Source organism: Anguilla rostrata, chromosome 1 (genome assembly GCF_018555375.3).
Source record: "Anguilla rostrata isolate EN2019 chromosome 1, ASM1855537v3, whole genome shotgun sequence".
Lineage (NCBI taxonomy): Eukaryota > Metazoa > Chordata > Actinopteri > Anguilliformes > Anguillidae > Anguilla > Anguilla rostrata.
Window position 1 is genome coordinate 71,836,974 of NC_057933.1, and position 25,817 is coordinate 71,862,790.

The 25,817-nt window shown below is 42.6% G+C and overlaps 3 protein-coding genes across 9 annotated transcripts; all 3 read left to right on the forward strand.

Annotated features, from left to right (window-relative positions):
- Positions 1-1,906: 1,906 nt before the first annotated feature.
- On the forward strand, positions 1,907-8,265 carry LOC135240752 (CD209 antigen-like protein C). 4 transcript variants are annotated; one of them, XM_064310669.1, is made up of 7 exons: positions 1,907-2,473; positions 3,240-3,267; positions 3,424-3,491; positions 5,164-5,316; positions 5,521-5,672; positions 6,375-6,496; positions 6,802-8,265. In XM_064310669.1, exons 1-7 carry the CDS (start codon positions 2,374-2,376, stop codon positions 6,962-6,964), a joined length of 786 nt encoding a protein of 261 aa, XP_064166739.1. In that variant the 5' UTR covers positions 1,907-2,373; the 3' UTR covers positions 6,965-8,265. The 4 variants fall into 4 exon arrangements, with proteins under 4 accessions (XP_064166739.1, XP_064166730.1, XP_064166749.1 ...); XM_064310660.1 differs by lacking the exon at positions 3,240-3,267 and adding an exon at positions 2,885-2,912 and having other exon boundaries at positions 1,908-2,473; XM_064310655.1 differs by lacking the exon at positions 3,240-3,267 and having other exon boundaries at positions 1,912-2,473; positions 3,396-3,491; positions 6,802-6,989; positions 7,971-8,265.
- A 2,309-nt stretch (positions 8,266-10,574) lies between these two features.
- LOC135240728 (C-type lectin domain family 4 member E-like) lies at positions 10,575-16,604 on the forward strand. 4 transcript variants are annotated; one of them, XM_064310637.1, is made up of 7 exons: positions 10,575-11,198; positions 11,751-11,778; positions 12,142-12,209; positions 13,889-14,041; positions 14,244-14,395; positions 15,098-15,219; positions 15,536-16,604. In XM_064310637.1, the coding sequence occupies exons 1-7, from the start codon at positions 11,099-11,101 to the stop codon at positions 15,696-15,698; spliced, it is 786 nt and encodes a 261-aa protein (XP_064166707.1). In that variant the 5' UTR covers positions 10,575-11,098; the 3' UTR covers positions 15,699-16,604. The 4 variants fall into 4 exon arrangements, with proteins under 4 accessions (XP_064166707.1, XP_064166700.1, XP_064166714.1 ...); XM_064310630.1 differs by lacking the exon at positions 11,751-11,778 and adding an exon at positions 12,010-12,037; XM_064310626.1 differs by lacking the exon at positions 11,751-11,778 and having other exon boundaries at positions 10,593-11,198; positions 12,114-12,209.
- Positions 16,605-18,204: 1,600 nt separating this feature from the next.
- On the forward strand, positions 18,205-25,560 carry cops7a (COP9 constitutive photomorphogenic homolog subunit 7A). Its single transcript, XM_064310559.1, has 8 exons — positions 18,205-18,363; positions 19,506-19,628; positions 20,568-20,643; positions 20,815-20,903; positions 23,842-24,044; positions 24,406-24,511; positions 24,608-24,777; positions 25,200-25,560. Exons 2-8 carry the CDS (start codon positions 19,506-19,508, stop codon positions 25,237-25,239), a joined length of 807 nt encoding a protein of 268 aa, XP_064166629.1. The 5' UTR covers positions 18,205-18,363; the 3' UTR covers positions 25,240-25,560.
- The last annotated feature ends 257 nt before the right edge of the window (positions 25,561-25,817 follow it).

Genomic DNA, 25,817 nt, shown 5'->3' on the forward strand with positions numbered 1-25,817 from the left:
AATTCCCATAATCGATTTTGAGAGAAGAGCATTTGGAGACCAGAGAAATTGACAATTTCCCAATCAGTGGATTTGAAATGAACAAATTCTAAGTTAGTGAATAAAATATTCCAAATGATGAAATCTTGATGAAGTGTTTGGGGTTGCAACACATCCTGGAAGGTTTCTGTCCAGATCTTTTTTTTAAAATTTATTTATTTATTTATTTAAATCTTTTTAGTATATACAGTCTTATCACATACCATAAAGAAGAGGACACCGGAATAAAGAAATGCCTTGTCAGTTTTTTTTATCACAGCTGTTTTCTCTCACCATTGCAGCAACTGTCAACAAATACAAGCATCCATCCATTAATCCATCCATTTTCTAAACCCAAGTATCTAATCCAAGAAAAGCATTTCAGACACACTACCATAAGGTTCTCATCTGTCCATTTTCCCAGTTTAACCCCTTTGAGTTGTGAAAGAGATGGAGTCACAGAGAGAGCGTAGAGCAGGAAATGGTCAGCCGAGGTCTTGAATAAGGTAAGAATTTCCACTGAATGAGTGAGGTAAAACGAGTGAGTAAGTAAATAAGTACTATTTACCCCCAATTCCAACTCCGATGTTTGGAGAGGAAAGTTGGTGTTTGTGAGATTGCGTTCCTGCAATCTGATTGTTCTAGCAAGTTCTAGCCAGTGTTGTGTCACGGTCCGACGGCCAGTTTGTCTCCAAGCACAACCTCCAACTGGATCACTGTTTCCCACAAGAGCCCCACCAACACCACACCATATTTCAGTAGAATAAGTACCTGAACACCAATAAATTAGCTAAATATATCCCCGGAAGGTGAGGACTTGCATTAGAATGTCAATCTAGCCAGGCTCATAGAATCGTAAGGTTATGAGTCAGACCATGGATGCTAGAAAGTAAATAATTTCAGTTGCCAAAGGAAGTGGAGAAGCCTGCAAAATGTAATAGCTGTTATGGTTGTGTCTGTGCTATTAAAACAGATTTATCTTTCCTGACTGAGTTCCATTGTGCAGTTTATATATTTTATTAATATACTGGGGAATAACGCTGAATCTTAATTTTTCTTTTGAAAAATGCATTTTGTAAAAACATGAAAGACTATTCTAATTTAATGTGATTAATCCAAGAAATAAATCTGTAGACACATTATGAAAAATGTAAGTGTTGTGTGCGTATCCCTGCTGCAGGGATGCATATGTGCTGTATACCATTTGCACCAAATACATATTCTACAGCACAGCTTCCAGGGTTAACCCTGTTCACCCTTTTAACATTTCTAGATAAAGAAGGCAGTGAAACAGCATCACTGTCATTTCTTTTAAGAAACATAATCTGCAAAAAAAAAAAAAAATTTTTATTTATGTACATACCTGAAATGTCTGAATGAATTAAATCTCTTCCACCCATAAGAACACCCTTAAACTGAATTTGGGGGAGAGAGAGAACTTTTCGTGACAGAGAGGTAAAAACACAGTGTCACAGAAGCAGTGCTCTTTGTACAGAGTTTTCACAATCAATGGTACTGTGATTTTTGAACTTTGAACTGTGAATAAATAAAGTGACAGAAGGGGAGGGGTTGCAAAGGATCGAGTCGTGGATGCTGGAGTTCTGGCACTGGGCGGCCTAGAGATTGGCCAATGCAGGAGTTTTGGTGTTACTCAGCGCTGGTTCTGTTGTTGATATTTCCTGTCTGTTCCTCCCTGCTTCATTCCTCTTGGGGTGATTCCAAAAGCAGTTCCCTCTTAAAGTGACATGAGGTGTTTTTCTCTATCACGCTGGACCTTCCTGGCCTTCTCCCCAACCCACCAATCTCTCTCTCTCTCGCTCTCTCTCTCCAACACCCCCTCCTCCCTTACCCACCAGACACACATAAACACACACACACACACACACTTACACAGTGAGAGAGTGAGATAGAGAGTGGGAGAGAGAGAGAGCAAGGGGGGGGGGGAGATGGGATTCAAAACTCAGAGCAGAAACGATACATACAGTACTGCCAGTGAAAGTCTGGAAGAAAACAGAAACAACCGCAAAGACCTAGAAAAACAAAGATACAGCTAAAAGAAAAAATTAATTTGAAGGAAACCATTTTTAAGAATCCAAAAGAAAAGGGTGTAATGCGATGTTTGGAAAAAAGTAATTGAAACGTAATCTGATGGTGAATATTCTCATGAACTTTTGTACTGCCTACGTTTGATTATTCTATCACTACTTTTTCTATAACGTTTCCACTGAAACTGTTTTCCTGGAGTAAAAATAAGTAATTAGCTCAAATCAGCTGAAGATATTAAGCAAGTATTTCATAGCACACAGGCATTCAAGTTTGCTGAGGTAAAAAAGTGACATTCAAGAAAAAAGTGCCATGGAAGATGAGGAAAACTACACCAGTCTACAGGAGTTCACTGAGGACATTTCTTCTGGAGGAAACAAGCCAATTCTCTACAAAACAGAGGAGAGACAAGGTAATTTTCCGAGCAACGTTCGAGTCCTCTGACAGAGAAGCATTTGACGTGTTTGGCTGTGTGAGCATTCAATTAAAATTGCTATTGTGATGCCAGAATATATTACCGCTCTCTCTCTGTCAGTCTGAGAAGGTCAGAGAGTGAGGCTGACAAAAAGTTACTCGTGACATCGGTTTGTTAGTACGAGCACAGTATACAACTCAGTGACCTGCATGAGTAATTGGCTATGGATACCTTATCACCACAGAACAGTAAAGAAATATAAACTTTATGTTCTCGTGTTCAGAACTGGTGTAACCTCAAAGATCTGTGTCACTGCCAGTCAGCATAATGTAGTGGTCAGTGTGTCAGTTTGACAGCCTGTCAGGGGGTGGACTGCGTGAGGATGTGACTGTGAATGTGACCCGGCAGGCGTCCGGGGGGTGGACTGCGTGAGGATGTGACTGTGAATGTGACCCGGCAAGCGTCCAGGGGTGGACTGCGTGAGGATGTGACTGTGAATGTGACCTGGCAGGCGTCGGGGGTGGACTGCGTGAGGATGTGACTGTGAATGTGACCGGCAGGCGTCGGGGGGTGGACTGGGTGAGGATGGACTGTGAATGTGACCCGGCAGGCGTCCGGGGGTGGACTGCGTGAGGATGTGACTGTGAATGTGACCGGCAGGCGTCGGGGGGTGGACTGCGTGAGGATGTGACTGTGAATGTGACCCGGCAGGCGTCCGGGGGGTGGACTGGGTGAGGATGTGACTGTGAATGTGACCCGGCAGGCGTCCGGGGGGTGGACTGCGTGAGGATGTGACTGTGAATGTGACCCGGCAGGCGTCGGGGGGGTGGACTGCGTGAGGATGTGACTGTGAATGTGACCCGGCAGGCGTCCGGGGGGTGGACTGGGTGAGGATGTGACTGTGAATGTGACCCGGCAGGCGTCCGGTGGATGGACTGCGTGAGGAGACAGCCCGTCCTTCTTCTCAGCGCCCTGTTGGTTTCCATCAGCGCCAACATCGCTCTCGGTGTTCTCCGTGAGTCATTTTAAAAATTCCTTGCGGCACCACCAAAATATTTTAACAGACGCTAAAAATTTTTATTTTTTTTTTAAACTGCATGCGTATGCTTGCTTGCTTGTCCACAAAAACAAATCAATGACTAATGAAATAGGTGAGGTGCTCTCTCTCTCTCTCTTGCTCTCTCTCTAAAATAATCTTCCCAAAACATTTTCTTTCACATATCATTAAAATCATAGAGCCTGGCAGCATAAATAATACAGTTGGGCATGCGGCGGTGCATTCAACAGTCTGTTCTCTCGGAGTAAACACTGTCTCTCTGTCTGTCTGTCCGGCCGTTCTTCTCTCTCACTCTCTTCGGCATGGATTAAGGGGCCGGAGTGAAATGGGTTGTGCAATACCAAACGTTTCATGATTGTGAAATATGTCCTCTCTTTATCTCTTGTGAAAGCTGTGATTTATTAACCCCCAACTCTCTCAGTTTTTGGTATATAATCTGCTCCTGGGTTGATATATATATATATATATACATATATAGTGCCCAGAAAAGAAGTAATATTTGCTTCTAGCTTCTAGGACCTCTTATCGTCAGAAAAGGCTGGTTTTCGCCAGCAGTACAATTACAATGACAAAACCCAAGTCACAGCTGAAAGGCTGGAACATTGCTGGATAAGTGTCTGTTATGGCCACAGTGGCCCATAGGCACTCTCTCTCTCTCAGTATTTCTGCAAGTGCTGAATTAAGCCCTTGTCCCAGGCCACTGTGATATCCCACAAATCCCCACTGACCCCTTTAACACACCAAAAAAGGCAAAGATGAAGAGCATGAAATTGCTGCTACGTGTATTTTCTATTCCCACCGGACTGGTAAAATGCAGTAAAACACTACATGCAATGCACAAAATAGTCTTTGCATTTATAAACGCGAGGAAAGCGAATCAGCGGCAGAGCGGGAACTGCACTTATACCAGAGTATGAACAATAAAGCTAACAGGACGTTTCTCCTGAGCCAAATAATCGGCCTGCCTCAACTGCCTGACCGGCGTGATGCACGTTCGTCACGCATCACAACGCAGGCGGCATAGCCGCCCACACTTCCACAGACGCTCATCGCACCAGGAAACACAACCGCTGGGCGCCCACCTACGCTACTCGGGGCAAACACTTGCGTTTACAGTGAGCGGAAACCAAGGGCAGAGGGCCTGGGTGGCTTTAGCGGGCTCGGTCAGCCGCAGAGGCATGCTGGGATTTTGCCGGCGGCCGGCGGTCTGAAATGTGAGTGTCTGAAGTGTTCAGGCTGATCAGGGAACAATTAGCAGGCTGTCTTATTAGCACGACTGGAGTGTTAAGGCCTGTGAACATATAAAGCCAACCCATCTCTACCCTCCTTAATTCAGAATAAACCAAGAGAGCATAAACAAAGCTTCAAAGGTGGCATAGAATTCCCCACTTCCACAATAAATTGAGGAAGTGGGGAATTATATATACAGTATATAATACGTTAATAATGCAGATATCTCCCCCCTCTCACATTTCCCTATATTGCATGTTAAATTTAAACACGCTTTATTTGCATGGCAAGAGAATTTCTGTTCAATAATATAGGGGCATTAACAACAGCTACTCAGAAAGAGGAAAAAAAAAAAAGATTTAAAAATATATTTCTCTCTCTATTTCTCTCTCTCTCTCAGTGTATAATGGCTCCAGCAGCAGCTGTTCACAGGTTGTAGCGGGCAATACCAAGCCCAGTCTTCAGAGGTATGACACTCTGCAGAGTCACTACTCCCTGCTCTGCCAGGACTACAATGAACTGGCAAAGAACTGCACGCAACATGGGGCCAAAGGTGAACCAGCATCATCTCTTTCCACCAGGACTGCGCCAGTTATTTTTCTATATTCATAACCAAAATTGCACAGCGTAGCAACGAGAAGCGTATTTCTTGTTTACCCATGATTCCTCTCTCCTTTCTCTCTGTATGTCCCTGTTTTTATCCCCCCCCCCCCCCCCCTCCTGCTGGCCTCCCTCCTTTTCATCTCTCGCCATGCAGTGAGACAGTGCACGCCGTGTCCGGACTCATGGCTGCACTCTGAGGGAAGGTGTTACTATTTCAGCCCTGACAAGCAGGAATGGCAAGAAAGCAAAAAAAGCTGTGAGGCCATGGGCAGCCATCTTGCCATCCTACACAGCCACACGCAGCACGTGAGTCTCCCACATTCCATCAGCCATATTCTATGTACTGACCAGACGAGCACAACTGGAATTACATCTGCCCTATATCTCTCTTGAAGTAGGACCACAAATATCAAAATCAGAATCAGAATCAGAATCGTCTTTATTTGCCAAGTATGTTTACACATGCAAGGAAATTGACTTATATAAATACTTATAAATATTGTTATAGACCAGGTGTGTTCACTGTTGCTGCCCTAGAACAAAAGCATAAATGCTGAGTCTATTTTGACCATGACAGGGGTCTCCAATATTGCCCTCTTCGGACAAGATTGGAGACCCCTGTCATGGTCAAAATAGACTGTCAGCATTTACGCTCTTTCCATCCTGTGTTGGTTAATAAGAGTTTCCAGTCCTCCTGTAGATCACTGTACTGTTCTTGAACGCACCTCTCAATGGCTTTTCAAATGATGTTTGGGCATCAACGGAAAGGTGACAGAACTTTTAATGTTAAGAGTTACTATTTGTGGTACAACGTTCCAGCAGGTAACAGGCACTTCCACCGCTGTCAGCATTGCTGTGCTAGTTCTGGATAGTCCGTCTTCAACTGCACCGATCCACAAACATTCATAACATGCCAGGGAATCAGAACACTTTGACCTCTGCCAAGAGGAACGTGGGCTGCTGACTTCCGTTCACCTCGCTGTAACCGTGGCTGTGTTTCTCATGCAGGAAGCTATGGAGAAAGAGGCACGGAGAATCGGCGGATTTGACTACCACTTCTGGATCGGCCTGTCAGACACGGAGACAAAGGGGGTGTGGAAATGGGTAGACAACACGATGGTCAATAAGACGTACGTGCAGCGCAATATCCGGTTTTTTTTGTTGTTTTTTTTTTTTCATTTCCAGCTACTGTTTGGACTTAATGGGACTGTAATGCAGTTTGTTTAAGACCAATGATAAATGTATTTTTATATTTGCAAAACGTACCTATTCAAAAACCAAAAGAATACAATCACTAAATACAAATAAGATTGGTATATAACAGGTATATAACTAACATTCTCTCAGCATAAGACTGCATAAAGAGAACCATAAACAGAGCAATGTAATATCCATCCTCTCACAATATATTCATCACAATCTCTCTCCCCTCTAGATACTGGGATGAGTGGGACTCCGAGCCTGATAATAACCCTCCTGCCGGTATCCCTGGTCAAGACTGCGCCGTCCTGAACTCACGTTCCAGATCGTGGTTTGACGTGCCGTGCAGTTTAGTCTACAACCACATCTGCGAGATGGAGGCCCTGGAGACCAACTGAATGGATTTAACTGGATTTTACAACAGTAACCATGAGTTTATGAATAAACATGATCAACAGAAAAAACAAAGGATGCTAGTGCCCAATGTCCAAATTTCATTTAAAGATCTGATACACATTGATACACAGTGATGAGAGATAGGTTGGATAGATACATGAAAAGTTCCAGGACAGTTAAGAATATTCAGTATTTTCCATGTTTTCGTATGACACAATGCTAAATTAATCAGAAGACATGTGGCTTTTCCAAATTAGAGGGGAAAAAAGTAAATGGGACAATTTGCTGATAAATAATAAAATTCTCATTTTAAATTCTAAAATGAATAAACTTTTTAAATAAATAATCCAGTTATTCATTTCCACCTTAGGGAAGCTGGACTACAGTACCATTTAGTGCCTTGTATGACCTTGAAACGCATTCCAAATGTTCACAGATCAATCAATCAAATTAACCAGAAAGTCAGGAGAATTAATTTGTGTCATTATTCCAGAAGTTGGTGCTCAATAAATGTGTAATTTCATGAGTATTGACTAATGGAATTATAGACAACTTTTATTCATAGGATGGTGTTTTAATATAGGCAAAATAATGACCCTACATTAAAGCTATTGGCCCTGGAAAGGAATTCCTTGTGTCCCCAGAATTAAAAAGTGTGGCTGTGTTCTGACATGTCTATCCACATCCACAAATATATTCCGGTTAATCTTTTTTTTTTTTACATGCCTCTCTTAATCCCCCTATTCGTTTCCCCACTCCCCTTTCATAAGTTACCATTCTTAATCTTCATCCTTCCCTTTCACTTCCGCATCTGTAATTTAATTTTTTTTAAACGCTTTTCTTTGTATGCTGCAGTTTGGTTGCGAGGTCCTGGATGGCTGACAACTTTATATTATGCAGAAGAGACAGAGTACAGATGGCTAACTGTTGCAACATAAAATCCTCTCTCTTCCTTTTTCACACTGTTTAATCCCTCGCTCTCACTTCCTCTTTCTTTATCTGTTCCAGCCCTCAAGTGAAAGGATTCTACAGGAGCTGAGAGGCTGACTGACTGGGAGATGGAGGTCCGTGTTCCTGTCAACACAATGTCATCATATACTGTATATAATTGCATAGTGTATTGGTATTTTTTATAATGTGCATTTTGGTCCAGTTAACCGGTTGAAATTGCCAAGTTGTCAACATTAAGTAGAGTTGGAGGTGTATGTAATAAATGTGTTAATATATATTGTATATATATTGTAATTCTTACTGTTGTTCTTTAATGTCTGGAACCAAATAAATACTGATTCTTTCAAAACCATATGCAAAGAACCATGCTCAATGGGTGATTTTGATTTATGTTTTTTGCTAGATTCTGAATCTCTTCTCCACTGGTCACTCTACTTTCCCTTCATCTGAATAAAGCAAACAACACAAAAAAGGGGATGAGCTATCCATGCCTCTTTTAAAAGAAAATTCACAGCAGCACTGTATTGGCAATGCTTGTGACAAGTGAAAAAAAGGTAATGACGCTCCACATCATACCATTTTTGAATCTAAACCAAACACCGTTGGAGACTGTTCCCCAATTGTACAGCAGCAGGAGTCAGTGCATGTTGTCAGAATAATATTTGCACAGCTGAAGTTTTTTTATATGCAGCTGGAGAGAGAGCATAGTTAAACAGAGAAAAGATTTTAATACCGGGACACTTAAGTTTACTCCAAATAACTCTGCTTATAAGGTCTTTCATCAGTTTTACAAAGTAAAGGTTGCTTTTGGCCCTGAAACAATTTTCCTTAAAAAAAAAGAAAGAAAAAAAAAGAAAGAGGTATTTAACAGAGTCTGACTCAGTGCTGGGAAATCTTCATTTGTAATTCCCATAATCGATTTTGGAGAGAGCATTTGAGCCAGAAATTGACTCAATCAGTGGATTTGAAATGAACAAATTTTATGTTAGTGAATAAAATATTCCAAATGATGAAATCTTGTGTTTGGGGTTGCAACACATCCTGGAAGGTTTCTGTCCAGATCTTTTTTTTTAAATTATTTATTTATTTATTTAAATCTTTTTAGTATATACAGTCTTATCACATACCATAAAGAAGAGGACACCGGAATAAAGAAATGCCTTGTCAGTTTTTTTTTATCACAGCTGTTTTCTCTCACCATTGCAGCAACTGTCAACAAATACAAGCACCCATCCATTAATCCATCCATTTTCTAAACCCAAGTATCTAATCCAAGAAAAGCATTTCAGACACACTACCATAAGGTTCTCATCTGTCCATTTTCCCAATTTAACCCCTTTGAGTTGTGAAAGAGATGGAGTCACAGAGAGAGCGTAGAGCAGGAAATGGTCAGCCGAGGTCTTGAATAAGGTAAGAATTTCCACTGAATGAGTGAGGTAAAAGAGTGAGTAAGTAAATAAGTACTATTTACCCCAAATTCCAACTCCGATGTTTGGAGAGGAAAGTTCGTGTTTGTGAGATTGCGTTCCTGCAATCTGATTGTTCTAGCAAGTTCTAGCCAGTGTTGTGTCACGGTCCGACGGCCAGTTTGTCTCCAAGCACAACCTCCAACTGGATCACTGTTTCCCACAAGAGCCCCACCAACACCACACCATATTTCAGTAGAATAAGTACCTGAACACCAATAAATTAGCAAAATATATCCCCGGAAGGTGAGGACTTGCATTAGAATGTCAATCTAGCCAGGCTCATAGAATCGTAAGGTTATGAGTCAGACCATGGATGCTAGAAAGTAAATAATTTCAGTTGCCAAAGGAAGTGGAGAAGCCTGCAAAATGTAATAGCTGTTATGGTTGTGTCTGTGCTATTAAAACAGATTTATCTTTCCTGACTGAGTTCAATTGTGCAGTTTATATATTTTATTAATATACTGGGGAATAACGCTGAATCTTAATTTTTCTTTTGAAAAATGCATTTTGTAAAAACATGAAAGACTATTCCAATTTAATGTGATTAATCCAAGAAATAAATCTGTAGACACATTATGAAAAATGTAAGTGTTGTGTGCGTATCCCTGCTGCAGGGATGCATATGTGCTGTATAACATTTGCACCAAATACATATTCTACAGCACAGCTTCCAGGGTTAACCCTGTTCACTCTTTTAACATTTCTAGATAAAGAAGGCAGTGAAACAGCATCACTGTCATTTCTTTTAAGAAACATAATCTGCAAAAAAAAAAAAATTTTTTTATTTATGTACATACCTGAAATGTCTGAATGAATTAAATCTCTTCCACCCATAAGAACACCCTTAAACTGAATTTGGGGGAGAGAGAGAGAGTTTTCACAATCAATGGTACTGTGATTTTTGAACTTTGAACTGTGAATAAATAAAGTGACAGAAGGGGAGGGGTTGCAAAGGATCGAGTCGTGGATGCTGGAGTTCTGGCACTGGGCGGCCTAGAGATTGGCCAATGCAGGAGTTTTGGTGTTACTCAGCGCTGGTTCTGTTGTTGATATTTCCTGTCTGTTCCTCCCTGCTTCATTCCTCTTGGGGTGATTCCAAAAGCAGTCCCCTCCCTGTTTTTTTCTATCACGCTGGACCTTCCTGGTCTTCTCCCCAACCCACCAATCTCTCTCTCTCTCGCTCTCTCTCTCCAACACCCCCTCCTCCCTTACCCTCCAGACACACATAAACACACACACACACACACACTTACACAGTGAGAGAGTGAGATTGAGAGCGGGAGAGAGAGAGAGCAAGGGGGGGGGGGGTGGGATTCAAAACTCAGAGCAGAAACGAAACATACAGTACTGCCAGTGAAAGTCTGGAAGAAAACAGAAACAACCGCAAAGACCTAGAAAAACAAAGATACAGCTAAAAGAAAAAATTAATTTGAAGGAAACCATTTTTAAGAATCCAAAAGAAAAGGGTGTAACGCGATGTTTGGAAAAAAGTAATTGAAACGTAATCTGATGGTGAATATTCTCATGAACTTTTGTACTGCCTACGTTTGATTATTCTATCACTACTTTTTCTATAACCTTTCCACTGAAACTGTTTTCCTGGAGTAAAAATAAGTAATTAGCTCAAATCAGCTGAAGATATTAAGCAAGTATTTCATAGCACACAGGCATTCAAGTTTGCTGAGGTAAAAAAGTGACATTCAAGAAAAAAGTGCCATGGAAGATGAGGAAAACAACACCAGTCTACAGGAGTTCACTGAGGACATTTCTTCTGGAGGAAACAAGCCAATTCTCTACAAAACAGAGGAGAGACAAGGTAATTTTCCGAGCAACGTTCGAGTCCTCTGACAGAGAAACATTTGACGTGTTTGGCTGTGTGAGCATTCAATTAAAATTGCTATTGCGATGCCAGAATATATTACCGCTCTCTCTCTGTCAGTCTGAGAAGGTCAGAGAGTGAGGCTGACAGAAAGTTACTCGTGACATCGGTTTGTTAGTACGAGCACAGTATACAACTCAGTGACCTGCATGAGTAATTGGCTATGGATACCTTATCACCACAGAACAGTAAAGAAATATAAACTTTATGTTCTCGTGTTCAGAACTGGTGTAACCTCAAAGATCTGTGTCACTGCCAGTCAGCATAATGTAGTGGTCAGTGTGTCAGTTTGACAGCCTGTCAGCTTGTCTGCGCATCAGAGAGTCAGCTTTGACACAGCGTCACTGTGCCACTGGGCTAGTCGAAGGATCAGCGCGTTATTCAGTCAGCGGATCGACCAATCAGAGCGCCTTTTGGACGTATAGATGTTTGAGGCGCCAGTGGCCGCGGCTCCGGCGCGAGGATGTGACTGTGAATGTGACCCGGCAGGCGTCCGGGGGGTGGACTGCGTGAGGATGTGACTGTGAATGTGACCCGGCAGGCCTCCGGGGGGTGGACTGCGTGAGGATGTGACTGTGAATGTGACCCGGCAGGCGTCCGGGGGGTGGACTGCGTGAGGATGTGACTGTGAATGTGACCCGGCAGGCGTCCGGGGGTGGACTGCGTGAGGATGTGACTGTGAATGTGACCCGGCAGGCGTCCGGGGGGTGGACTGGGTGAGGATGTGACTGTGAATGTGACCCGGCAGGCGTCCGGGGGGTGGACTGCGTGAGGATGTGACTGTGAATGTGACCCGGCAGGCGTCCGGGGGGTGGACTGGGTGAGGATGTGACTGTTAATGTGACCCGGCAGGCGTCCGGGGGATGGACTGCGTGAGGAGACAGCCCGTCCTTCTTCTCAGCGCCCTGTTGGTTTCCATCAGCGCCAACATCGCTCTCGGTGTTCTCCGTGAGTCATTTTAAAAATTCCTTGCGGCACCACCAAAATATTTTAACAGACGCTAAAAATTTTTTTTTTTTTTAAACTGCATGCGTATGCTTGCTTGCTTGTCCACAAAAACAAATCAATGACTAATGAAATAGGTGAGGTGCTCTCTCTTGCTCTCTCTCTAAAATAATCTTCCCAAAACATTTTCTTTCACATATCATTAAAATCATAGAGCCTGGCAGCATAAATAATACAGGTGGGCATGCGGCGGTGCATTCAACAGTCTGTTCTCTCGGAGTAAACACTGTCTCTCTGTCTGTCTGTCCGGCCGTTCTTCTCTCTCACTCTCTTCGGCATGGATTAAGGGGCAGGAGTGAAATGGGTTGTGCAATACCAAACATTTCATGATTGTGAAATATGTCCTCTCTTTATCTCTTGTGAAAGCTGTGATTTATTAACCCCCAACTCTCTCAGTTTTTGGTATATAATCTGCTCCTGGGTTGATATATATATATATATATATATATATATATATATATATACATATATAGTGCCCAGAAAAGAAGTAATATTTGCTTCTAGCTTCTAGGACCTCTTATCGTCAGAAAAGGCTGGTTTTCGCCAGCAGTACAATTACAATGACAAAACCCAAGTCACAGCTGAAAGGCTGGAACATTGCTGGATAAGTGTCTGTTATGGCCACAGTCGCCCATAGGCACTCTCTCTCTCTCAGTATTTCTGCAAGTGCTGAATTAAGCCCTTGTCCCAGGCCACTGTGATATCCCACAAATCCCCACTGACCCCTTTAATACACCAAAAAAGGCAAAGATGAAGAGCATGAAATTGCTGCTACGTGTATTTTCTATTCCCACCGGACTGGTAAAATGCAGTAAAACACTACACGCAATGCACAAAATAGTCTTTGCATTTATAAACGCGAGGAAAGCGAATCAGCGGCAGAGCGGGAACTGCACTTATACCAGAGTATGAACAATAAAGCTAACAGGACGTTTCTCCTGAGCCAAATAATTGGCTTGCCTCAACTGCCTGACCGGCGTGATGCACGTTCGTCACGCATCACAACGCAGGCGGCATAGCCGCCCACACTTCCACAGACGCTCATCGCACCAGGAAACACAACCGCTGGGCGCCCACCTGCGCTACTCGGGGCAAACACTTGCGTTTACAGTGAGCAGAAACCAAGGGCAGAGGGCCTGGGTGGCTTTAGCGGGCTCGGTCAGCCGCAGAGGCATGCTGGGATTTTGCCGGCGGCCGACGGTCTGAAGTGTGAGTGTCTGAAGTGTTCAGGCTGATCAGGGAACAATTAGCAGGCTGTCTTATTAGCACGACTGGAGTGTTAAGGCCTGTGAACATATAAAGCCAACCCATCTCTACCCTCCTTAATTCAGAATAAACCAAGAGAGCATAAACAAAGCTTCAAAGGTGGCATAGAATTCCCCACTTCCACAATAAATTGAGGAAGTGGGGAATTATATATACAGTATATAATACGTTAATAATGCAGATATCTCCCCCCTCTCACATTTCCCTATATTGCATGTTAAATTTAAACACGCTTTATTTGCATGGCAAGAGAATTTCTGTTAAAAAATACAGGGGCATTAACAACAGCAACTCAGAGAGGAAAAAAAAAAAGATTTAAAAATATATTTCTCTCTCTATTTCTCTCTCTCTCTCAGTGTATAATGGCTCCAGCAGCAGCTGTTCACAGGTTGTAGCGGGCAATACCAAGCCCAGCCTTCGCAGGTATGACACGCTGCTGAGTCACTACTCCCTGCTCTGCCAGGACTACAATGAACTGGCAAAGAACTGCACGCAACATGGGGCCAAAGGTGAACCAGCATCATCTCTTTCCACCAGGACTGCGCCAGTTATTTTTCTATATTCATAACCAAAATTGCACAGCGTAGCAACAAGAAGCGTTTTTCTTGTTTACCCATGATTCCTCTCTCCTTTCTCTCTGTATGTCCCTGTTTTTATCCCCCCCCCCCCCCCTCCTGCTGGCCTCCCTCCTTTTCATCTCTCGCCATGCAGTGAGACAGTGCACGCCGTGTCCGGACTCATGGCTGCAGTCTGAGGGAAGGTGTTACTATTTCAGCCCTGACAAGCAGGAATGGCAAGAAAGCAAAAAAAGCTGTGAGGCCATGGGCAGCCATCTTGCCATCCTACACAGCCACACGCAGCACGTGAGGCTCCCACATTCCATCAGCCATATTCTATGTACTGACCAGACGAGCACAACTGGAATTACATCTGCCCTATATCTCTCTTGAAGTAGGACCACAAATATCAGAATCAGAATCAGAATCAGAATCGTCTTTATTTGCCAAGTATGTTTACACATGCAAGGAAATTGACTTATATAAATACTTATAAATATTGTTATAGACCAGGTGTGTTCACTGTTGCTGCCCTAGAACAAAAGCATAAATGCTGAGTCTATTTTGACCATGACAGGGGTCTCCAATATTGCCCTCTTCGGACAAGATTGGAGACCCCTGTCATGGTCAAAATAGACTGTCAGCATTTACGCTCTTTCCATCCTGTGTTGGTTAATAAGAGTTTCCAGTCCTCCTGTAGATCACTGTACTGTTCTTGAGCGCACCTCTCAATAGCTTTTCAAATGATGTTTGGGCATCAACGGAAAGGTGACAGAACTTTTAATGTTAAGAGTTACTATTTGTGGTACAACGTTCCAGCTGGTAACAGGCACTTCCACCGCTGTCAGCATTGCTGTGCTAGTTCTGGATAGTCCGTCTTCAACTGCACCGATCCACAAACATTCATAACATGCCAGGGAATCAGAACACTTTGACCTCTGCCAAGAGGAGCGTGGGTTGCTGACTTCCGTTCACCTCGCTGTAACCGTGGCTGTGTTTCTCATGCAGGAAGCTATGGATAAAGAGGCACGGAGAATCGGCGGATTTGACTACCACTTCTGGATCGGCCTGTCAGACACGGAGACAGAGGGGGTGTGGAAATGGGTAGACAACACGATGGTCAATAAGACGTACGTGCAGCGCAATATCCGGTTTTTTTTGTTGTTTTTTTTTTTCATTTCCAGCTACTGTTTGGACTTAATGGGACTGTAATGCAGTTTGTTTAAGACCAATGATAAGACCAATGATAAATGTATTTTTATATTTGCAAAACGTACCTATTCAAAAACCAAAAGAATACAATCACTAAATACAAATAAGATTGGTATATAACAAGTATATAACTAACATTCTCTCAGCATAAGACTGCATAAAGAGAACCATAAACAGAGCAATGTAATATCCATGCTCTCACAATATATTCATCACAATCTCTCTCCCCTCTAGATACTGGGATGAGTGGGACTCCGAGCCTGATAATAACCCTGCTGCCGGTATCCATGGTCAAGACTGCGCCGTCCTGAACTCACGTTCCAGATCGTGGTTTGACGTGTCGTGCAGTTCCGTCTACAACCGCATCTGCGAGATGGAGGCCCTGGAGACCAACTGAATGGATTTAACTGGATTTTACAACAGCAACCATGAGTTTATGAATAAACGTGATCTACAGAAAAAACAAAGGATGCTAGTGCCCAATGTCCAAATTTCATTTAAAGATCTGATACACATTGATACACAGTGATGAGAGATAGGTTGGATAGATACATGAAGAGTTCCAGGACAGTTAAGAATATTCAGTATTTTCCATGTTTTCGTATGGTGACACAATGCTAAATTAATCAGAAGACATGTGGTTTTTCCAAATTAGAGGGGAAAAAAGTAAATGGGACAATTTGCTGATAAATAATAAAATTCTCATTTTAAATTCTAAAATGAATAAACTTTTTAAATAAATAATCCAGTTATTCATTTCCACCTTAGGGAAGCTGGACTACAGTACCATTTAGTGCCTTGTATGACCTTGAAACGCATTCCAAATGTTCACAGATCAATCAATCAAATTAACCAGAAAGTCAGGAGAATTAATTTGTGTCATTATTCCAGAAGTTGGTGCTCAATAAATGTGTAATTTCATGAGTATTGACTAATGGAATTATAGACAACTTTTATTCATAGGATGGTGTTTTAATATAGGCAAAATAATGACCCTACATTAAAGCTATTGGCCCTGGAAAGGAATTCCTTGTGTCCCCAGAATTAAATTCACGGTTTTGTATGAGTACAATACATTAAGCAAGCTTCCACCGGGAATTTCTTTGGAGTACCTCCACTGCAGCAGTGAAAATCGTGCCATAGATCCCAATCAATGCTGTGCTTCTGTGATCATTGGCCTGCCTTAGGATTTAACATGGTGAACACAGGATCTTCCGTGAGGATTCAGCAATAATTTGAAAATGATCTTTGTGATTTAAGCTATTGCATATTTGTCAACAGTAATAAATCTGATTTAATGTGACTTGCAGGTGTCCCACACAGCTCTGCCCGCATAGCTTTTTCTGACTTTCTTCATTCATAATTTAGTTTTTAACATCCAGATAACTACCACTGAGAGATGCTGAGAACAAACCAATTAAAGCGGTAATGTATTATGAAGGCTCCACTTTCCTGTTCACAGTTGGTTGCCTGCAATTCAGTTTAAATCCACTGTTTCACTGTAGCTGTTCTGAATGCACAACAAGATCACTGGCTTTGATAAAGCAAACAGAGACCAATCATAATGAGTTTTGTGCAATCCAATAAATTGCCAATTTTTCCCCCTAAATGCATTATACAACATAATTATAAGGATAACAAGCTATTAGAGATCAGGCTCTTGTTCCAGTATCCACATTGTGCAAATGCAATCACAGAGCATATTTTATATGACTGAGATTATGTAATTCAGGTAACATAATATACAATGTTTTTTTAATGATATCTTACCAGGTGACTGGATGTGGAGTATGCATGGGCATGAATTACACACAAGAAAACATGGGCTGCAGAAAATGCGCATTTATCTTTATTCTGATAGAAATCTCTTTCATAAAATCCATGTACACATTGGTGCTTGGTCATAAAATGTTTAACTTAATCTCAACCTAAATTTATCAAACTTTCCATTTGAAGCTAAAAGCAAGAAAACATAATTCATTTCCATGACAAATGTGAAGTGAAGGAATGCAGGCTATACAACATTATGCATTTTACATACCAACTACATTTAATTATAAACTTTAAGTTTCTGGCTCATAAATGTTATTGATACCAGAATTTGGGCTGGACACCACTAACTAACCATACACAGATTGATGCACTGGTATTACACTCACTCCTTATTTATATTATTTATATCATATTTATATCAATATAGTTTGCTCTCCGTGCAAAAATAGTAGGCTAATCATCATCTTAGTTCCTTTAAACTGTCACCTTTTTTAATCCCTCCACTCTGCTAGCAAACAGTGCATTTAAACATCGTGCTCCTCAATTTTTTAATTTCATACCTTCAAAGTGCGCCATCTTCTGTAGTAAAAAATGTAAATATACAACAAATTTCAGCGCAGACAATGTGACCCTATATCTTGTTGACCTTGAGGGCACTGTGGATTTCATATTTTGTTACACATTTTAATAAAAAAGATTTTTAGAATACCGTTGAAAAGTGACGATTAGGTTATATTTTACATACTTCCTGCGTCATTATCTTATGTTTTGTATCTACTGCCTTCTTGGTCAGGTCTACCTTGAAAGGGGGATACTTAAAATAACTGGGGTCAACTTGTTAAATAAAGAATTAACAGAATATATTTCATCGGGACTGGGGATGAAAATGAGCTGTTCAACTATATCTCATAGTGCATCGGATTTTAAGCTTGAATGTTTTATTATCCGGGCAAATAAACTTTTTAAATAAAATAATTTTAAAAATAACCACTTACGTGAGTTGTACACTAAAGTGTTTTTAACTTGTTAATATAGTAAATCAATCAGCGCAACACAGAGCAAGCATATCTACGGCGCAACAACTTACTACGTTATTTTTTCTACCGCGGGATGGCACTGCACAGAGTGCAAATATCTTGTCTTGTCAATCACAACCCAGCTCCCGCCTACTTTTATATTTCATCCAATGATCTGTAGCGTAGCATTGTTGTCGCGAAAACGTGCATAGCTTTGACGGAACTGGCTAGGCTAATTCTGGGAATACGAACAACAGAATTCAACGAAACAAGGTAATACATACCTACATGTTCTTGTTAGTTACTCATACGCAAAAGGGTCCGTGTATTTAAGTACTGTGTGCTGTCTTTCTGTCCTGTCCATGTAATAATATGAAAGTAAACGGCTATACATTAGTTGAGGCCTACTGCTTTCCCGTAGAAGCCTCGCTGTTTACTGACAACGATAAGCCGGCAGTGCCGTGGCATTTAATGTCACGGAGACAAAATGGTCTAATATAATTGTATATTTCACTATCTTACAAAATGTTTTATGTCGCTGCTCATCTTTATATTATTTCTCTGATTAGTGCTACCGCTTACTGCCAAATTAATCATGAACTAGCTCATGCAAATAACATATACGAACAAACGATCTAACTTAACGTTAGCGGTCGAATAGTTGACTTGGCTAACTAGACACTGAGAACTGCGTTGTTTTTTCGCCACCTAACTTATGAAGACTTTACAGATATCAGCCACGGTAGGAATTAACTGCACTTGAAAACGACACAGTGTCTGGAACTGCTCATTTATCTGAAAATCAACACTACTCATACACCCCGCATATATAGAAATATATTGGTTAGCTACACAGCTAGCTCGCTTGGTAGCTAGCTTTGCTGTGTCGACGAAGTGTCGAGGCCGGTTGTGCAGTGACATCAAATTGTAGCAGTATCACGTCGTTCTTAAAGACTTGGGGAATTGAAAATGCTGATCAGTACTGGTGTTTCAACGCGTTATTTTTTTACGCCCGTTCAACACAATATCTGCAAACTATTACTGTATGACTCGGTATAACTTAGTACCTGCTGTAGTCATACATCCAGTAAATTCACTATTCAACAAATTGAAAATAGTCAGTGCTTAATAGGTAGTATTCGTGCCAGAAGCTAACTGGTTATTCACCTTGACACTTTTTGTATGACTAAACTTGTATAGGGAAATTTAGATGATTTTATTTAAAGTCCACTTTGCCGTAATACTTGAAGTGTACTGATGCATCTGATTGGATCATGTGCATGTATTCATTACCAATCTTTACCCTGGTCAGTTAACTTTAAGATGAGGGCAACTGTTGTCATTGTCTTGATTTCATGCTGAGGTGTTCACATTCTCTCTCTCTCTCCCTCTCTCCCACCCTCTCTCTCTCTCAGATGGAGGTAGAGCAGCTCCTCTCTCTCTCAGGCTCGGCTCTGGCTCAGGCAGTTAGTGCCCTGCTGGAGACCCCCGGCCTCTACGTTTTCTCAGACATCCTGGAGCTTCCGAACGTCAGAGAGGTAACCAGCCACACCCAACAGGCCTGTGTTTGTGACGGGCAGATAGAGTCTGCATATGGGCTATCAGTAGATTGCACCTGTGGCAGATTTGTGTATGAAAACGGAAAATTGAGCAACTGTCTAATCAAGCGCCTAAATATACAACAGCTGACCCCGAGCAATGAGTTTTAATGCGGATTATGTTGTATATTCTCCAGGGGTCCTGCAAAGCTTGTATTCACAGATGTCCCCTGTCAAACAGATCAAAGCATTAAAAAAACGCTGTACAATCAACGTTTTTTCTTTGTGGTTGAAGTGCTCATTAAACCACTAGATGAAGATGCGTATTTACGGCAATATTATTAATATAATATTAATTCATGAATTAGTTTCTTTCTGTAAAAAAAATGTATTGTTTCCTTTGATTATATATAAGTATTTAAAAAATAATTAATTTGATTACGCAGGATATTTTAAAAAGGTCACATCCGGACCATTGGGTTACGTCCGGCTACCAAGGCCCATTCTGATGGACTCACCTGTGAGCCAATCAGAGGAGATGGCAGCTGTCTGCATCACAGACTCTCCATGTCATAGTCAGCAAATGACAGAATCCAGACTCAGAATTTACTGATGTTAAGGCTATGGGGCTCATCCTACCCCCACTGAAGTCACGAACAAACATGTTTAATATTCATGTTACCCTTTCCTTAATTATTTTTAAAAAGCAGCGGTTAATTATTGAATAAAAGTAGAATACAGAAGAACGTTTTATAAATTCACTTAAATCGTTTGCCTAATAAAATACTTTCAAGTTTTTTTTTTTCCGGTCAATTTTTAATCTAGCGTTCTCCGCAGACACGATGGATCTGGTTTGTACTGTGTTTGCTCGTGTGCCTGTGCGCACAGCAGGTGGATTTACACACCGAGGTGAATCCCGTCTTGTTCTCTTCCTCTTAGCTGGAGACGGGTCCACATGCGCCGGTGTACCAGCTGCTCAATCTCTTTGCCTACGGAACCTACTGTGACTACAAAGGTGATGAATCTCAACAGCTAAATCTAAACTGCTTTTACACGTGTGAGCCTTCGTTGCTAACGCAGCGTTGCCTCTGCCACTCCGTCCCCTCACCCATCGCACGTGCCCCGCCCTCGGTGGCGCGCGCTCTCTCACCTCCTCCGTCTCCCGCTCTCTCTCTTTGTCCCCCAGAAAGAGCGGCATCTCTGCCAGAATTAACCCCCGCGCAGAAGAACAAACTTCGCCACCTGTCGATAATCAGCCTGGCCTCCAATCTGAAGGTAAAGCCATTTTGTTGGCACTGTCGCATATCTGGTTTTCGTATTGTCCTCTGTGAGAGACAGGCAATATCATTTCTTTACTTCGTTAACAAGTTTAGTTTCTGGGTGTTTAAGATCAGCCAGTTAATGTCTCTTGCGGAGGACATTCGGGGGGTTGGTATCTAGGGGGGGGTTGATATCTATGGTTGCCCTCTAGGGAATCTGAAGCTTGCATCTGGCCCTGGTGTTTCTTGGTGTTTGGTGTGTTTCGCGGGGTCTGCTGTTTTTGCTTTACAATCTCATCTGGCATTTTTACATTTTCATCCCTGACTTTTCTGGAATATTCAGCTGTCTTGTTTTTTGAACTTAGGTCTTAAATAGCTGTGGTTTGGTATTTTCCTTTATTCATTTCGTTTGTGACTGTAACAGGTCCATGCCTGTAACATTTGTGATTTGTTACTGAACCTTTTTCTACAGGTTAGACGTACATTTTTTTTTTTTGGTGACTTAATTGATTTTAATCTGGTTGTGTTGTCCATGTTGATAATGGTTGATCCAACAGGTTGCTTTGCCTCAACAAATTCTGCGATTAAATTGGTAATTGATGTCTTTGCTAATAATTTGCAAATTAAATCAAGTAGATGTATTTCATATGCTGGATAAACGAGACGTTTTAACTGTCGGTGCACTTGCATTTGGTATTCAGAGTGGCGAGCATTAAATGAGGGTGTTGGCTGTTAAAACAGCTGGATTTAAAACCTAAACGTATTTTCACTCAGTCCTCACTGTCCTGACAGCCACCTTCTCAGGGGGAGCACGTGCTGTATGTGTGACAGTACCGGGGAGTGCATGCTACAGTCAATAAATACTGTAGGAATGTAGTGCCCTCTGAGATGTTTTATTTTTAAACCGAATGACGTTGGTGTCTTTTGCTGACGCTGGCCTGGATTCAATCAACACTCATCCCGTGCTTTAACTTTGTCAAGTTTTACTTGCATTTCTTTGTGAAATCTATGAGTCACTCAAAGGTGTTTTTCAAACCCAGGCCACTGTTTTTGCTTTTGGGTTAGAACCGAGTGGTTTGTTTAAATGTTTGTCGCAGTAGCTGATTCTTGGTAGCCGGTTGTTATTGTTCTGCGTTAATAATTTATTTACACTGGCAGTACGGCTCACAGGAGCATTGTTATGTGTGTGTGGTGTGTGTGTGTGTAACCGTAAAATCCAGGTGACATGGAAAATTATGTGTGTGTGTGTGTGTGTGTTTAAGAGAGAGAGAGAATGTGTAGAGGTGTGTGTACAGTACAGGCCGAAAGTATTAGGGTGGTTTTTCAACAAAAATGAAGGTAGAGAAGAATTCACAGAAATTACCTGAATTTTTTCTACCTTAATTTAAAAAAAAAAAAAAAAAACATTGGTGGCCTAATTTCCAATATTTTTTTAATTGTAATTAAAGCCAATTGAGGCTATTTTAAGGAAAGCCATTTTATAAGAATTTTTCTGTCTAGTTACTTTGAGTTCTTCCTGTAGTTGCAGTAGTGCAGTTTTATTTTATCAAAAGAAACCTTTTGCTAGATGACATAAGATATTTATCTTCTGCCTCTTGATCTTCCTGGTCTTCTCCTGTTAACATTACTGCCCATCAGCTGGACCCTTCTGAGCACTTACTGAACACAGCTCCTGAAAATGTTCTTCTTTGCTGTTTTTCTCTGGGAATAACCTTCTTGCCACAATATGTTTACTTGGCTCCGCACATCTAAACTCTACTCCTTTTTCTTTCCCACATTTCTTGCAACATTAGTAACTATTTTGCTTACACTACAGGCCAGTGATATTAGGCTAACTGTGAGTTTAAGGTATATAAGACTTGACTTAATTGAATCACCCCTCCACCTCCCTCCCACCCCTCCACCTCCCACTTTGCAAAATGATTTGATAGTCTTCTATAAATTTGTTTAATTGTAATTAAAGCCAAAGGAGGCTATTTTGAGGAAAGTCATGTCTAAGATTATTTTTTAAGTAAAGCTAATTTTTTATGTTGTCGGCTGAAAATGAAAAAAAAGAAAGTTCTATAGTTTGGTTTGTTATAATATGCATTATTCTTTACCTGAAATGTTTTTTTGTTTTTTTTAAGCCACAAGTTGGCCTGTACTGTGTGTGTGTGTGTGTGTGTGTGTGTGTATATATGTATAGATAATGGTGTGTGTGCATGCATGCCTCTGTATGCATTTTCTGTATGTATCTGCATGTATGCGAGTGTATGTATGTATGTATCTGTGTACGTGCATATGTGTGCGCTTGTGTAAAAGTAGTGCATGTCTGTCAGTATGTACCTGTGTGTGTGTGTGTGCGTGTGTATATGTAGTGCATGTCTGTCAGTATGTTCCTCTGTGTGTGTGTGTGTGTGTGTATATGTGCATGTTTATAGGTATTGCATGTCTATCAGTATGTACCTTTGTGTGTGTGTGTGTGTGTGTGTGTGTGTGTGTGTGTGGTGCATGTCTATCAGTATGTACCTGTGTGTGTGTGTGTGCGTGTGTATATGTGGTGCATGTCTATCAGTATGTACCTGTGTGTGTGTGTGTGTGTGTGTGCGTGTGTATATGCAGTGCATGTCTGTCAGTATGTACCCGTGTGTGTGTGTGTGTGTGTATATGCAGTGCATGTCTGTTAGTATGTACCCGTGTGTGTGTGTGTGTGTGTATATGCAGTGCATGTCTGTCAGTATGTACCCGTGTGTGTGTGTGTGTGTGTATATGCAGTGCATGTCTGTTAGTATGTACCCGTGTGTGTGTGTGTGTGTGTGTGTGTGTATATGCAGTGCATGTCTGTCAGTATGTACCCGTGTGTGTGTGTGTGTGTGTGTGTGTGTGTGTGTGTGTGTGTGCGCGTGCGTGTGTATATGCAGTGCATGTCTGTCAGTATGTACCCGTGTGTGTGACCGCTCCCTCCCCTCTGGCAGTGCCTGCCCTACTCTCTGCTGCTGCAGCAGCTGGAGCTGAAGAACGTGCGGGAGCTGGAGGACCTGCTGATCGAGGCCGTGTACTGTGACATCATCCAGGGCAAGCTGGACCAGCGCAACCAGCAGGTGGAGGTGGACTGCAGCGTGGGCAGAGACCTGGGCCCCAACGAGCTGCCCAACATCGCCAACACCCTCCAGGAGTGGTAATTACACCTGCCCCCTGCGCTGCCCTCGCCAGGCTCCCGCTGCACGCTGCGCCATTACACTCCAGCGTTTAAAAGCAGCTCTGCATTCAGCTCACCTCTCTGTTTATTTCTGTCTCGCTCTCTCTGTCCCTCTCCCTCCCTCTCTTTCTCTCTGCCTCCATCTCTGTTTCTCCCTCTCTTTCTCTCTCCCTCTCTCCTTCCATCTCTGTTTCTCTGTTTCCCCCGCTCTCTCTCTCCCTCTCCCTCTCTCTGTTTCCCTTCCTCTCTTTCTCTCTGTCTCCCTTCCTCTCCCTCCGTCTCTGTTCCTTCCTCCCTCCCTCCCTCCCTCCCTCCGTCTCTCCCTCTCTTTCTCTCTCAGGTGCTCAGGGTGTGAGGCGGTCCTGTGTGGGATTGAGGAGCAGGTATCCAGAGCCAATCAGTACAGAGAGAGCCAGCTGAAGGTCAAAGTGCAAGTGGAGACAGAGGTCAGCCTCTGAGAGCTGTGTCTCTTGGCATTGGTGTCTGTTTCTCTCTCTCTCTCAAATCTTATTCTCACTTTCTGCCCCTGTTCTCGTTCTTAGGTCTCAAACTTGCAAAAGACCCTCAAGGCTAGCTCTGCATCCCCTTCGTCTGGCCCCGCCCCCGCTGGGGCTGCCTCCAATCAGGATGCGGACCAGCCAGCTGAGCCACGAGACCCCGCTTCTTCACAGGAACCACGGCAACCGGGCAAGAAGAGCTCCAAGGTCAAAGGGTGAGCAGATCCACGGAATTACTAAAACCGTTCATTCCAGTTGGAACGAAGATCATGTGCAAAATGAAAAAAACAAATTTATGCAGGGTGCAAAAAATGTAAAAAAAACCTCCAGGCAGGCAGGCAGGCAGGCAGGAATCCCTGCAACTGTGGCCTGTTCAAACAGCAATCACTGATCATAATTTCTCTTTCTGAAACCAGCCGTGGGAGTTGCGCAATAGCGCTTGTGCTCAGTTTGCCTTTCCGCAGCGTTCTTTTCATTTTCGCCAAGTCTGTACAGTGCCCGGCTAAGTCCCCCCCCATCACCATAAATCGCAGCGATGACTGATATAAGTCATTTAACAGCGGAGGTCTACCGGCAGTGCTCCCTCTCTCCTGCTCCGGTCGGCTGTGCCTCACTGCCTTTTCTCTCTCCGTTGCAGGCTTCGGGGAAGCGGGAAAATCTGGTCCAAGTCAAACTAGAGAGGGACGCCACGTGTATGGAGGAGTCGCGCTTGACGGATTAAGACTCGCCCACAGGGAGACTGACAGACGGACGGACGGACGGACGGACGGACGGACGGGTGTACATATATAATGGGACGGGCTGGGCTGACGGACGGTGTGTGAGACGGCATGTTGTGTGTGCAGGGGGTCGAGGTCGCCGGGGGAGACGCGGACGCGGCGCCTAGCGCGGCGGCGTCGGCTCCCGCTGTTTTCATTTCTGTTTTTTTTTTTTTTGAATGTAAGGTTGTGTAGTAAATCAAAATGCAATATGTCCACAATAAATCGTATCTTGTTCCACGCGCAGATTTACCGCCTCTCATTTGCTGCCCTCCCGGTGCTCTCTCCCCTTGCTCCCCGAATGTCTGGCGTGTCCGAAATGAACTCATTAAATATGTATTGGATGTGAGTTCAGGGCTGTAGTACACGGTGCCTGAGAGCCAACTTAAAAAACTTAGCCCCTGGTTCTCACGGCCGGCGGAACTGGCATCCTCGCACATAATCACGTTCTTATTGCTTTCATATCTCTGGCCAAATCCTCTGCGCATCTCAGCTGC